This window comes from Anoplopoma fimbria, chromosome 11 (genome assembly GCF_027596085.1).
Source record: "Anoplopoma fimbria isolate UVic2021 breed Golden Eagle Sablefish chromosome 11, Afim_UVic_2022, whole genome shotgun sequence".
Lineage (NCBI taxonomy): Eukaryota > Metazoa > Chordata > Actinopteri > Perciformes > Anoplopomatidae > Anoplopoma > Anoplopoma fimbria.
Window position 1 is genome coordinate 22,928,820 of NC_072459.1, and position 12,999 is coordinate 22,941,818.

At 42.9% G+C, this 12,999-nt stretch overlaps 1 protein-coding gene across 1 annotated transcript in view; it reads right to left on the reverse strand.

Annotated features, from left to right (window-relative positions):
• Positions 1-233: 233 nt before the first annotated feature.
• The window catches only part of LOC129098192 (RNA binding protein fox-1 homolog 2-like), a 44,054-nt gene continuing 31,288 nt past the window's right edge, over positions 234-12,999 (reverse strand). Inside the window, 7 exon segments of the mRNA XM_054607177.1 lie at positions 234-3,769; positions 4,057-4,132; positions 4,680-4,783; positions 6,918-6,960; positions 8,040-8,184; positions 8,369-8,425; positions 9,498-9,585. Of these exon segments, the coding sequence (XP_054463152.1) occupies positions 3,725-3,769; positions 4,057-4,132; positions 4,680-4,783; positions 6,918-6,960; positions 8,040-8,184; positions 8,369-8,425; positions 9,498-9,585 (558 nt within the window). The 3' untranslated portion in view covers positions 234-3,724.

Consider the following 12,999-nt stretch of genomic DNA (forward strand, 5'->3'; position numbering starts at 1 on the left):
AAGCGGCCTCTCTCTCCTGATTGGCTAGCCTCATTCCAGCCAAACACCGGAGAGAACATGATAAGCATATTACACAATGGTGGGAAGGAAATGCCAGACTGGTTACCAGCTGCAGAATCAGGACTGGTATCTGGGAGTATCACCTCCTGATAACCGTTAGTAATAAATACTCACAAACCAGTTTAAAAACCAAACAGTTTATTTATTATATACATTCAATAATAATGAAGAGAATAAACAAAAGGCAGACACAAGGATGGCAAAATAAAACGTGAGAAAATACATGCCACTTATTGAAAAAAAAAAAATCACTTGGATAAATGAGCTTTTTAAGAGCATGTGTCGTTTAATAAAAAAAAAAAATCCACATGCAATTCAAACTCATTTATGAGATCCCTGTACAAAAAAACAAAAGTAACTCCCACTGGGTTGACTGGAGCACAGTGAGTAGGGAGCTCTCTCTCTCTCTCTCTTTTTGTGCTCGTCCCTGCAGGCTTCCGTATGAGATGCGCTCCAATTAGAAAGAGACAGAAACGAGCGAACCCCCGCAGGAGCCACTGCAGCTGCACCGCCTGTACACAGACCGGGCGGAGCGAGGTGGAGACGCCGCTAAACGAGCAGTCCTTGGTGTTGGGTTCACGACCCCGCTCACCAGCCGCATCTCTAGTCTGCACGCATGATTGTTTTATTGGTTTTATTTGTTTTTTTTAACCCATCCTACCGCAGAATTATCATTAGGGTGGGGCAGTTTTTTTGTTTTTTTTAAATTGTCATTATAAAAGCAAACCACGAGGGGGGCGTACCAAATGAAACTGTCCACATCAGATAGGCCACAGAGCAGCAGTAACCCGGATGATTGAGTCGGACCGTGGCGGCTTGCCTCTACCTCTCTTTACCGAGATCACTCCCCTCCGTCACCTCCATCACATTAACATCCGAGTTCTCTCCTCCACCTGCTTTGTAAACACCCCCCTCCCTCCTTCTCATCTTCCTCCTCCAGCACTATGATTTGAATTCATGCACAAAAATAAAAAAGGTTCTCAGGCTGACACCCTTTCCTCTCTCTCTCCCTCACAAAAGCATGCATAGCAACACTTCTGATAATACTTGTAAGGAATAATAAGACAAAAAAAAAAAAAAAAAAGAGGTAATGCTCGTCAAAAATACTCATTGGACCTACTGCACACAGTTTTTCACAATCATACAAAAACATTACCACCCCCCCACCCCCTTTCTCCTCTGTACTGTCCGCGCCACCCTGAGCGCACAGTGGACCCCTGAAAATGTTTTTAAAAAAAGAAAAGACAGCAGGGGACGTTGTTATCCTGTCAGCTAATGATTTATGGCTCAGCTTCTCACCTTCACCATCACAGCCACAATGTCCCTCCACCAACCACCCACACATTGTTCCTAAAAGGTGGCCACCGCTGGGCCACAGGGCACCATCGACATTGTGTGGATGTTCTCCCTCCTTTTACTTTTGCCAGCAATTTGGCCCCTAATGGCAAACATAATTCAAAATATCCTGCTCCAGACTTTCTGCATATCCCTCATGACTCCATCTGCTCTCATTTCCCTTGTCTGCAGCAAACGCCTCCGCAATCCACAGCGTGTTTCATGTGTTAACTAAAAAAGAAAAAGGCAATAAATGAGTGTGTATACTGAATTCAATTTAACCGGGGTTGTTTTTCTGTGTGTTGGACAGTATTTCCCAAATTGCTGTTCTTTTTTTTTTTTTGGAGACGCTGCGTCGTTGGCATTTCCCAGGGTGCTGATTCAAACACTGTGCTGAAAAATACAGCTTCAACCCACAGATAAAAAATATATATATAACAAAAAGGCACAGAAAAAAAACATCAACCACAAAAAGAAATACATCAGGACCAAGAAAAAAATGTGCTTTCTTCAGAAAATCTTTGGAACCAAAAAAAGGCAAATAATAGCAATAACAACATAGTGAGAGTATATGGAGATGTGATACATACAGGACAGAGACGTGGTCTATAAGCTGTCCGGCTGCCAGTCGCTCTATGCAGACTGGCGAGTAGAACTTGGAAACTATCCGGACCGAACAATCCCAGAGAGCGTAAAGACGGATTTAAAATTCCAAAATGATGTGGACATGTGGCATCCTGTCACGTTTAAAAATATGAGGAATATAAATAGAAAACTAATAAATTCTCATGACTGCATGGCTCCATTACATGACTGCTTTCTCTTTGTTTTTCCAATGTTTTCTAATCTGGGCCGTCTGTTGGGATCTACTGTTCTGCTGAGTTTCAAACGCACAGAGCAGCTCTGCCTGAAGCCTGTCGGCAGAAATATCTCAGTTGGCCAGGAGGGATTCCCATTTGGCTGGCTGGCAGATGATCCGTTTCCCAGAGTGGGTGTTCCTGCTTCAGATCTGCTAAATCTAGTTCATTTGTTTTTCGATGGGTTCTTTGTCCATCTGACTCGCTCATTTCGCTGCCACGGCTGGAGTGTCCGACGGTTTAGGAGCAATGGGCCGAGTCCTTTTTTTGGAAGAACCATTGTGAGCAGATCGAGGATGAGCCTTTATAGGGGGGATGCACTAAAATGCTCAGAATGGATAAACATAGTGTCGATGACTCTGCATCCCATCTTAGTGTTGCAGTTATAGTGTAGACATGTGTAGACCAGCAAGAAGGACAAATGAACATCTCTGTCGCTGGAGATAATGGACAGTTCCAACGCATCCATGTTCTATATGATGACATTTCTATGCAAATTCTCATTGGTGGGAAAAAACTAAACAGATGAAGGAAAATCTGAGGTAATGCAGAAAAAAAAGTCACTCCATTTTTTTCCTTGTCATTTCCCCCCTTTTTTGATTTTTTGGAACATTAGTTGTTGTTTTTCTTGGCTTTCCTTTTAAATTTGGGGGGAAAAGAAATGTTTGAAAATGACAAAAAATTGTTTTTTCCATGCAGTGTTTGTTGTTGCCAGGACAAAGGTGGTTTCTGTCGGCCAGATCTCTCCCAACTCCCTCTGGCTGAATGTTGGGTATTCCAGCTGTACACAATAACAAGAATAATTCCTACATGTTCTGTTTGAGCTGTCCAGAGTTTCATAATTAAACAACGATGCTAAACCAGAGGGACGTCTGCTGTACAGGGGGGTGTCGCTTTACGTCGATGTAGTGTTTTAAAAAGATCAGTACCTTTAATAAGAATGCTGTGCTGTGGCATCGCTCTGTGCATACCGACTCTAAAAGGAGAATGTAGAGGAAACTGTATACTTGGTGTTGAATGTAAGTGTGTATATAGGTCTGATTAGGTCTTAGAGGGCAGTGTATATATTCTAAGTTCAGACTTGTTGGGGAAAAAAAGGTGTGCAGGATCACACAGGATCGGTAGTCTCTCTCTCTCTCTCTCTTCCAGGTCCCGTAGTGTTTTAAAAACCGTCCAAAATTGTGCCCGCGTAGTTCAAAGCAGCAGGCTGCAGCTCTCTATGTGGGACACGCTCCTGGCAGTTTTGTCATTGTTTTCCGCGCCAGCGACAGACGGAAAAGTACAGAAACAGAGTTCGAGTTGATGATGTGGCAAATGACCTCCCTCGCCACGAAAAAAAACACAAAAAAACACATGAGCTGTCACTATAGTCCGCCTGCAGAGAAATGGAGGGGGAGCTGCTGCCGAACAAAGAGCTTGAAAAATAGGTTTTTTTGGAGCGATGTGAAATTCCTCGGGTGTGATTTGTGGTTTTAGTAAGGAGCAAACCTACTGTATCCTGCCCGGTATAAACTGGCCTGAAAGAGACAGAAGGGACAACAGTTACAACTATATATGAGTGCTGTGAATAGGAATCTAGTTTATCTATAAATGTAGTACACACTCGAACTACAAATCCACATATGATACATTCATTGAGACTGCACGTGTACATGACATTTTTTCTGTGCTTGAGGTCACTGCACAAAAAGTCCAATGGTGGATCTGAAGAACAGCCAAACGTGCAGACTCTTAATAAAGACAGTTCTGTGTGTCTTAAAAACACAACTCATTTGTGTTGTAGAGCTCGTGTCGGTTCACTCACCATGGCTCCCACGCCGTAGGCAGCAGCGGCCGGAGTTAAAGCGTGGTAGGGATCTGTAGTGTACACCCGGCCATAACTAGCAACACAAACACAACATACAAGAAATTACACATTTGTTCAATTATTTTTTTTAAAAAGAGGTCCCCTGTGGAGTTTCATACGTGCGAAGATTTTTGACTGGGTCATCGTTTTGTTTGGTCACACAACGCATAGATGCACATGTGATGATACAAATGTATTCACTGATACACGATTCTATTCATTGTGTTCTCACCCAAAGGTTGACCCTTTCCAGAACGGCCTCAATCATGTGTAAATATTAATAATGCCTGGTGTTTCAGTGCATGTGGGGAAAACTGAGCCTCCGCGTCAGATGTTACACTGCATCCACTCTTCTCCTGACACACAGGACTACATTTAACGGTTAAAATCTTGCTGGCTTTGACTCCGTTCTTATCCGTTTGTATCCATTCATTAGGTATTATGTATTAATCCTGAGGCCTTGGATTCCTCTTTTGATTATCCTTCAGTTCTGCTTAAGGAAACCTCTGCTGGTTTGCGACACTACAGACCATCTTGTGTTGTACAGTGAGGTGTGCTTGTGTGTCCTGGGTTGATCTCACCTGTCGCTGTAGGCGGCGGCTGCGGCGGTTGCTCCGGTTACTGCCGCAGGCTGTGCGTAGCGATACGCGGCGGCGGCGGCAGCAGCAGCAGCAGGATAGCCTCCCTAAAGACACACACACACACACACACAAGAAAACTAACTCATATGCCTATGAGGAGGAAGACACCTGGGCTAAGGTGTGTCAATAAATGGGGGGAGGGCATATAGAGATAGAATATACTGACATTTTATTATTGTATTATTAAGTGTTATGAATGACTACCTCTTTTTAAGAGTAAATTCTGTAGACTTTACACCATGGACTATATATTGTTACTCTATGTAATATTTCATGCACAATTCAAAAGGTGCAATTAAAAAATAACACATATTAAGTAATACATTATTTTTAGAAATAATATTTCTTTGTATTTAGTAAAAGACAACTTTAATAATAACATGTCCTTACATATATTGTTTGTATGCCAAAACCTGCTTGTCATATAAATATTTCTATATATATATACACATTCACAACTGAATTGCAGTATGTATCAGTATATTGCATTTCTGTATGGGGAGAGGCGGAGTTGGGGTGGTGTTGGATGTGGGACAGGAGAGCTTTATCAGTGAGACAGAGAGAGGAAATTGGACTGTCGAGGTTGAGTTAGATTGTATTATTTCCACTACGGGACACGGGGAGGTAAAACAGTGGAAGACAAAATGTTCACACAGCTGAGGCCAAATAGAAAGCTCAGTGTCTCTTCAGAAAAATTCAAGTAATGATCGCATTCGTCAAGAGAACGTCACTAAAGCAGTCAGAACCTCTAGTGGAGACATTTATGACTAAAACAACTGCATTTGTTATTATTTGTGTTGTTTTCACGTGGATTCTGGAGACAGAAAAAAAAAAGAGAGGAAGATGAAAAAAAAGAGTCACACACACACAAACATACCCACACAAGCCTATGCTGACTGGAAATCATCTCCTCGCACTGAGACCGCATGCATGAGCCAAATTAAATTAAAGTTCAAACCTAGTTAGCAAAATACAACACCACACCACAGCATTTGGACCTGATCAGAACAGAGCAGACAGCAAAAGCACAACAGAAACGCCCCGGCTTTCTCTGAGGACACCAGCGGAGGGGCGGGATAAAGGACACAGGGGTTATTAGGGGGAGAGAGCAAGGCTTTCTGGGTGAGTGGCATTGAGCAGAAGAAGTGTACAGTATGCCTGCATGCAGCAGCTGATCAGCGCATGCTTCAGTATTCATCCTGGGAGGGATCGGAGTGGTTAATTCAGAAAGAGACCGTGATCCCTGTTTCAACTTGAAGGATATCGCACATCCCGACATTGACTCGACCCTTTCTGTGAAATGGTGACATCCAAATTTAAAGGAATTATGCAAGAAACCTATAGTTTAGTATGAACCCTCATGGTTGCATCCAATTTGTATTTTCCATTTTTCTTTTGTTTTTGTTGACAAGAGATGCTCCAAAACTATGCGACCCCCCCCAAAAAAGAGACCAGGTTCTCTTTAGAGCAAAATGGTAGAAAAACAAAACAAAAAAACACTCAGTACAATTTAGTAGTTTAGTGAACAAACAAACAAACAAACAAACAAACAAAGTTCTCCAATAATTAAAAAGAGTGTACATTCCAGTGAGTTAGTAGAGGAGTAAAGAAAAAAATTCAAAAGGAGTGGTCATTTAGTTTTAAACAACTAAAAGACAACATGTTCCGGATCAGATCGGAGGATGATCAATAAGGAGGAGGAGGTACAGTAAAACAATGCACACTGTGGGTTTGGTGGTGAGTTGACCCTACCTGAGGCAATCTGGGACTAAGGACTGAGTCCTGAAACACTAGTCTATAGAGAGAACAGAAACAACCGTCGTCAACCTGGATACACGCACACGCACACACACACACACACACACGCACACACACACACACACACACACACACACACACACACACACACACACACGCACGCACCCCCGCCCACAGAGCAGCCTTCATAGTGGCGTTTGACACCCTTACATCCTATCATTAAGATCTAACGCACTTTGACCCAAGCTGCGTTTGGGAGTTTTTTGTGTCACAACAACAGCAACAACAAAAAAACACAGCTTTCCTCATTCACCTTTATGCAGGCAGCTCTTTGCAGCGCTCATGCAAAATCACCCCCGGAGGGAAAGAAGAGAGAGCAGGGGGAAAGAGGGTGTGTCGGTGGGAGGCGAGTTTACTTACGTATAAGTCTGCAGCTCCGTAAAACCCATCCTGATACACCACACTGAGAGGAGAAGGAAATGGGAGAGGGGGAAGAGGAGGAGGGCACAGGGAGGGGTGGTGTATTGGAGAAGGGGTGCAAACGTAGTGGTGCACAGTCCCGAAACCGGAGTGGATGGAGGTCAAAACAAACAAAAGATGGTCCAGGAAGAGAGAGGGAAAGAAAGACAGAGAGAGTGGGGGAGAGAGAGAGAGAGAGATAAAAGTAGTTATTTCACACCCATGCAGCATGCAGAGGAAATACAGCTTCCATTTAAGCTCCATAACTGAAACCAAAAGCATTAAACAAGGGGCTCGTGGGGCTAATAGATGGAGCTCATTGAACTGAAATGAGATCATTTAGTGCTGTTTGTTCCCCGGCTACCAGAAAATCAAGGCAGTAAAAAGGGGCTGTGAATGGATGGTGTTATGGTGGCTTTCAGTGGAGCAGATATGGAGAGGGTATTTCCTGCAGCAACCCCCCCTCCCAACCAATATCATCTTGTTTAGCTTCATTTGATTATCATCATAGTGAGCAGCCGCAAGGCCATTAACCAATCAACTCCGCTTTGATCTGAATATCGTGGCAGTCGCAACCCCCCCCAGTTAGCCAATCATCACAGCACAGCATCGACATGCACGGTGCGCACAAAAAAATACGGATCACAGCAAATGTGACTGCTTCTGTGTAATGACGGATGTGGTTTGTGTGTGTTTCTATGCCAATCTGCTGATGGGGGTATCAGAGAGTTTATTCAAATGAACCTTGAATGGTGCAATCCCATCAGCGTGTCACTCTGCTGAATGGCTTTGAGAACTGACTATGTGCCAGTTGGACTGCTGAAGAGAGTGAAGTGTGAATAATGTGTGAGCATGTGCATGTTAAGCTGGTCAATTAGGATCTGGAAAAAAATATTATGAAAATGGTATTCATGAAATCTACTGGTTCCTCAGTAGATTTACTAGGCACTAAACAAAAACACCTCATCTCGACTCGTTTTATTTCTTAAATGTGTCGTGTAAAACGCGTACCGCTGATATGGGACGGCTACAAATAATCTGAAGCCAGCGACTCTGGTTTGTAAGCGGGCGTATCTTTCTTACCCAGGGTAGGTGGGGATGGCGGGCTGAGGCACGGCGGCCCGCACCGCACTGTAGACGGGCCGGCCTCGGCCCCTGAGGTGGGCGCCGCGGAACGCCGCTGCTGTAGTGGCGGCCGCTGCTGCTGAGGGGTATGGGAACCCTGGGACTGAAGGACGAGAAAGAGTCAGCAGGTGATCTAGGGAGGCTGTCAATAAAAGTGTCAGTGGGGAGAAACGCTGGGCATGTAGAGCATTAATATAAATGAAAGATTTTGGAGTGTGATTAAAGGGTAGAGTAGGCCGTGGAGGACAGATTTCAGAGAGGGGGAGGGAGACAGAGACTGGCCTTACCTGCGTAGATCTCTGGTCCGTACATGGCCCCCATCATAGGACTCAATTTCCACCCCGCTGATGGTCACACAGAGAGGAAGGGGCACTTCATTAATACGGGCAGATCACAAAGAGCATTCGATCCTACAGTGTGTGCCCTCTGCACTTATATTGGGATTTTATATACAAAGAAGAACAATAAAAAAAGCAGGCCCATCCAGTGTCCCATAGGAAGGGTGCTGGATCAAAGGAATATCTAGCAGAAATAAAACAGATATGAGGAAAGGTGCTCGACAGCCCTTTCATTACAACGTAACTACTGTCAGTCACCTTTCCTGTTGGCACTCATAGCACACTAGGTGCTTCACGCCCAGTTAAATCGAAAGGAGGAATTGGATAACAGTCGAGCGCCACAGAGCAGCGTTTTCTTTCAAAAACTGACCGTGACGGCTGCTTCTGTTATTGCTGCACAACCTTGTTTTCATAAAGACAGATTCCCTCTGCAAGACTAACTCTAAACTACACTGTTAGCTCTTCCTATGATCATCTGCGAGGTGCCTGGGGGACTTTGGGCTGTCTGGCGAAACAGACGGTGAAAATGAGAGCGGCCATGACTGAGGAATAGCAGGGATGCTGGACGACCTGGGCAGAGATTTATTTTAACCCCCCACCTCTTTAGCATCTATTAGCAGTATACAAACATTCAATACACTTTTATAACACACTATGGTGTAGTTGTAAGCAATATGGTAAAATTATATAAAAAATATCTTCATAGGAGAAGCTGTAATTGCAGCAAATACAACATCTTAATCAACAATTAAATGTCCAAATAGCTGCATGCTACTGCATTGTAATGTGTTATAAACCATTTATTACAAGTTTATTATTCTGCTAAAATGCTTACAAATGGGGGCCTGGGGCTAAGCTAACAACACCTCTTTCTCTCAGCTCACTTCCTGGCTGGTAGGTGGTGGCAAAAAATAAACGGCCTTACATAACGCGGTCCGTCTCTGCAGCGGAGCCCGCATGGAGGGAACGCTGAGGCTGTATTTTACATCTGCCTCTCCCCGCGTCTACCCACGCTGTTTGGATTACGAGGCGGTGCACGCTTCACTGTTAAGTGTGTGAGTCTGTGTGTGGTGGTTACCGTAAGGCAGCGTGCTGAGAGCCTCTCCGTTAGGGTAGGGGCTGACCATTTTCTTGTTAGTCATCACCCTGGCGGTGGCGTTATTCACCTGGGGGACGGAGGAGAGGACGGTCAGAGACGCAGACGCTCAGACAGATCAACATAGGAAACCAAAGAAGTGCAAAACAGACTCAAACGCAGTGAACTTGATCACAAGGCTACTATGTATGTGTTTGTTTTGATCAACATGTCTGCTATTATGTGTCATTTGGACTTTTGTCAACATCTAGTTAAAATTACTCTGTCCTGCATGATTAGCCTGCTACACGGCCTTAGTTTTTAGTGTGAAAATGCTCACTTTAGCTGGTTTAAATGTTGGTGTCATTTGTAAAATACAGCACACACGTGTGTAATAGAAATGTGACTGAATAAACGTCTAAAACTTAAAGTATTACTTTACTGGTGCGATCAACGAGAACGAACTTAACTATTGACATGGCTGCTCACTAGTTCAGTGTTTGTTGATTGGGTGTTAAATTGGGAGGGGGCTGTTAGGGGGATTTTTAGTCATCATGCAATTAAAAAGCCAATTGCCCAGTAGAGATTTGGTGACTCATTATGGACTAATTGTAAAGGGGGATGAGGGCACAGCAAAGGAAAACTGAGCTGTACTTGTTTTTGTCTTTGGCATGCTCAGGTTAAAGTATTGCAGGGTTTTTTTCTCTGTGAAGTGCGTGTGCATGTTCTGCGCATGCCGGCTGACATTTCGGTCTAATGTTTCGGCTTTCAATCCAAGATGGCTGATAATCTCCTCTCTGAGCTTCAAAGGCTTCACACTCCAGTCCCTTGATCTATCCCCATCTTCCTTTGATGGATCTTAAGAGAAGGAGATTGTAGCCCTCTTTAATAACCCGTGCAGTCCCAATGCGACGTCGGAGCTCTACATCTGACTGTGGCGAGCTGAAGATTAATGACCTTCTGGCTAAATGAGGGGGAGAGAGTGTGAGACAAAGCAGAGCGAAAGACAGACCGAGGAATGAGAGTGCTTGTGTGCACATACACGCTGCGCTCTCCATTTAGGCCTCGACTCTCTCTCTCTCTCTCTCTCTCTCTCTCTCTCTCCAAATGACAAGGTCGGCTGCAAATGAGTCAATTAGCCTAGCTTCCTGATGCGACTGTCCACATGTGTCTGAGTGGAAACATTTTGAAATGTAAAGATAATGAATCACATTTCTTTTGCGTCACGGTGACATTTTATCTGGACTTTTTTTTACAAGTTTTATGTTGACTGGTTAATGATATTGAAGAGCTAAGCCTATTTTAGTGTTGTGTCTGTGTGTGTACAGCACATATACCCGTGTTTGAATCATGTGCAATCAATTAAACTGGGTGAAAGGTCGACAGGAACACATGCAAATCAACAGAATATGGAGGCAAATCTAAAAGTGTTAATAATTTCAAAAACATTCAGCCTTTCTCATCCCACTTTTGCCCTCCCAGTCCAGCCTGAACGATAAAAAAACAGGATAAAATGAAGTCACATTTCCATATGAAACCAAACTTGTGGGGTTTACATACCTAAAAAGAAAAATATTAAAAAAACAACAAAATAAATACGAGGGAGAGAAAGAGGGGGGTGCAAAAACATTTTCTTGACAAAATGAATAGTCATATAACACAGAGATTACACGCAGCCAAATATGGGCGCAACACACGACCAAGAGTGAGTAACAAACCAAAATAAAAAGTAAAAAAATTCAGCCAATCAGCAAGCGTCGGATGCAGCATAGAGACCAATCAAAACGATCGCAGCACTCCCACATCGAACACGTACGAGACAAAGATGGGACAGATACGTTAAGAGGAAGGGATGCAGGTGAGAAGTAGAGACAGAGCCAGTCCATATACAAAAAAAAACAGGAGATCATCAAGATGGAGTGAAGAGAAAGAGGAAAAAAAACGGGCGAACATATTACATGAGCAACACAAAAAAATTACTAATAACAAGTATCTGTTTAAAACAAAACATAAATCCCAAGGTGCATCATTCAAATAAAGCAATTAGATTTGGTGACCATTCTCCTGAAAATCTCATTATATGTGGTGGGTTGAGAAACAGAGCACCAAAGGATGGAGGGAACAGAGAGAGAGAGAAAGAGAGAGAGAGGGAGAGAGAGAGAGAGCAGTCCTCATTCCCAAAAAAGGAGAGAAAAATCAAATAAACATGAGACACTATGCCAGGCATTAGAAAACTGTGTGTCACAAACTTAGACCAGTACACTACGACTACGACTACTACTAGTACACAGACAATCCACTACGAGAAAAACCAAACCAAAAAGAGAAAAACAAAATGGCAGCATAATAGAGACCCAAAAACACAGTAAGGTAAACCCCATATCGGTTTTGAAATGCATATGGTCACACAACACTGATTTGATAAGGAACCACATCTGAAGCAGCGTGGGTTCTAAACTTATTTTCATTTTTAAATACATTTAAAAAAAACGAAATAACAGTTCCAGTTAAAATTTGTATGTTTTTGTTTTGTTGTACATTTGGAAAGTTTTTCTAGGCAATCCAAACAAGAGGGCCATGGCTTCCTTTAAAGGGGAACAGCACCTACTTTAATAATTACAGGATTTTATTTCCTCGGCCGAGTAAAGTTCAATCAATATTTTTATGAACATGAGCTGCTTTCTTTCAAAGTCTCAAACGTGTGATGTCATCAGGGATAAACGTCTGGAGCTGCTCCAATGAGACAATGAATGGGAGACACCGAATGTTTGTGGTCGCTGTCAGAACATTTTTGAATATTACAGATACCCCTTGACATCTTATCTTTTAAATCATTGATGTAATATGAATGAAAGTTTACATGGAGGATGTATCACTCTTTTGGGGTTTTTGGAAGTACAAAAACACTCGAGCACAAGTTGTTGTACAGTAGTGTTACAGAGTGAAGCTTCTCTTGCCTCCATGAATAATCTTTGGCTTAGTACAGTACAGCCTGCAGAGAGCACACAAACCGGCCATCAAGTTATAAATGGAATTTACATTAAGTAGTGACAGCTGATCTGAGTTCTCTGCCGGCAATGTTTGTCGTTTCAACCATTGAAAGGGGACAGTAGTAGTATTATTATTTATTAGTAGTTGATTTCTTTAATAAAGAATCATCCTCTTGGGAATAACCCACAGTGTTTTAGCCTTTGAGCTCTCTCCAAACAGGTACTGCAGCTGTAGGAAAAGCAACGGTGTTTGTTGGATCTTCATTTGAGGCTCCACAATCTAAACAAAGATGGAGTAGAGGCATCAAAGCAGTTTGACATGTGTCGTGGGCACAAGTTTATGCACTTTAGCTTTTGATTTTGAGTTATTTACAGATATATGGGACTTTTTCAAGACAATAGGACTAATGTATGAATTTTTTCTAATGGCTGTGGCTTCCCTTTAACTTTCTGCAATAAGGTTTTAGCAGATGCTGGCTAGCCACATGCTCAACATATCTACAATAACTCAAGGC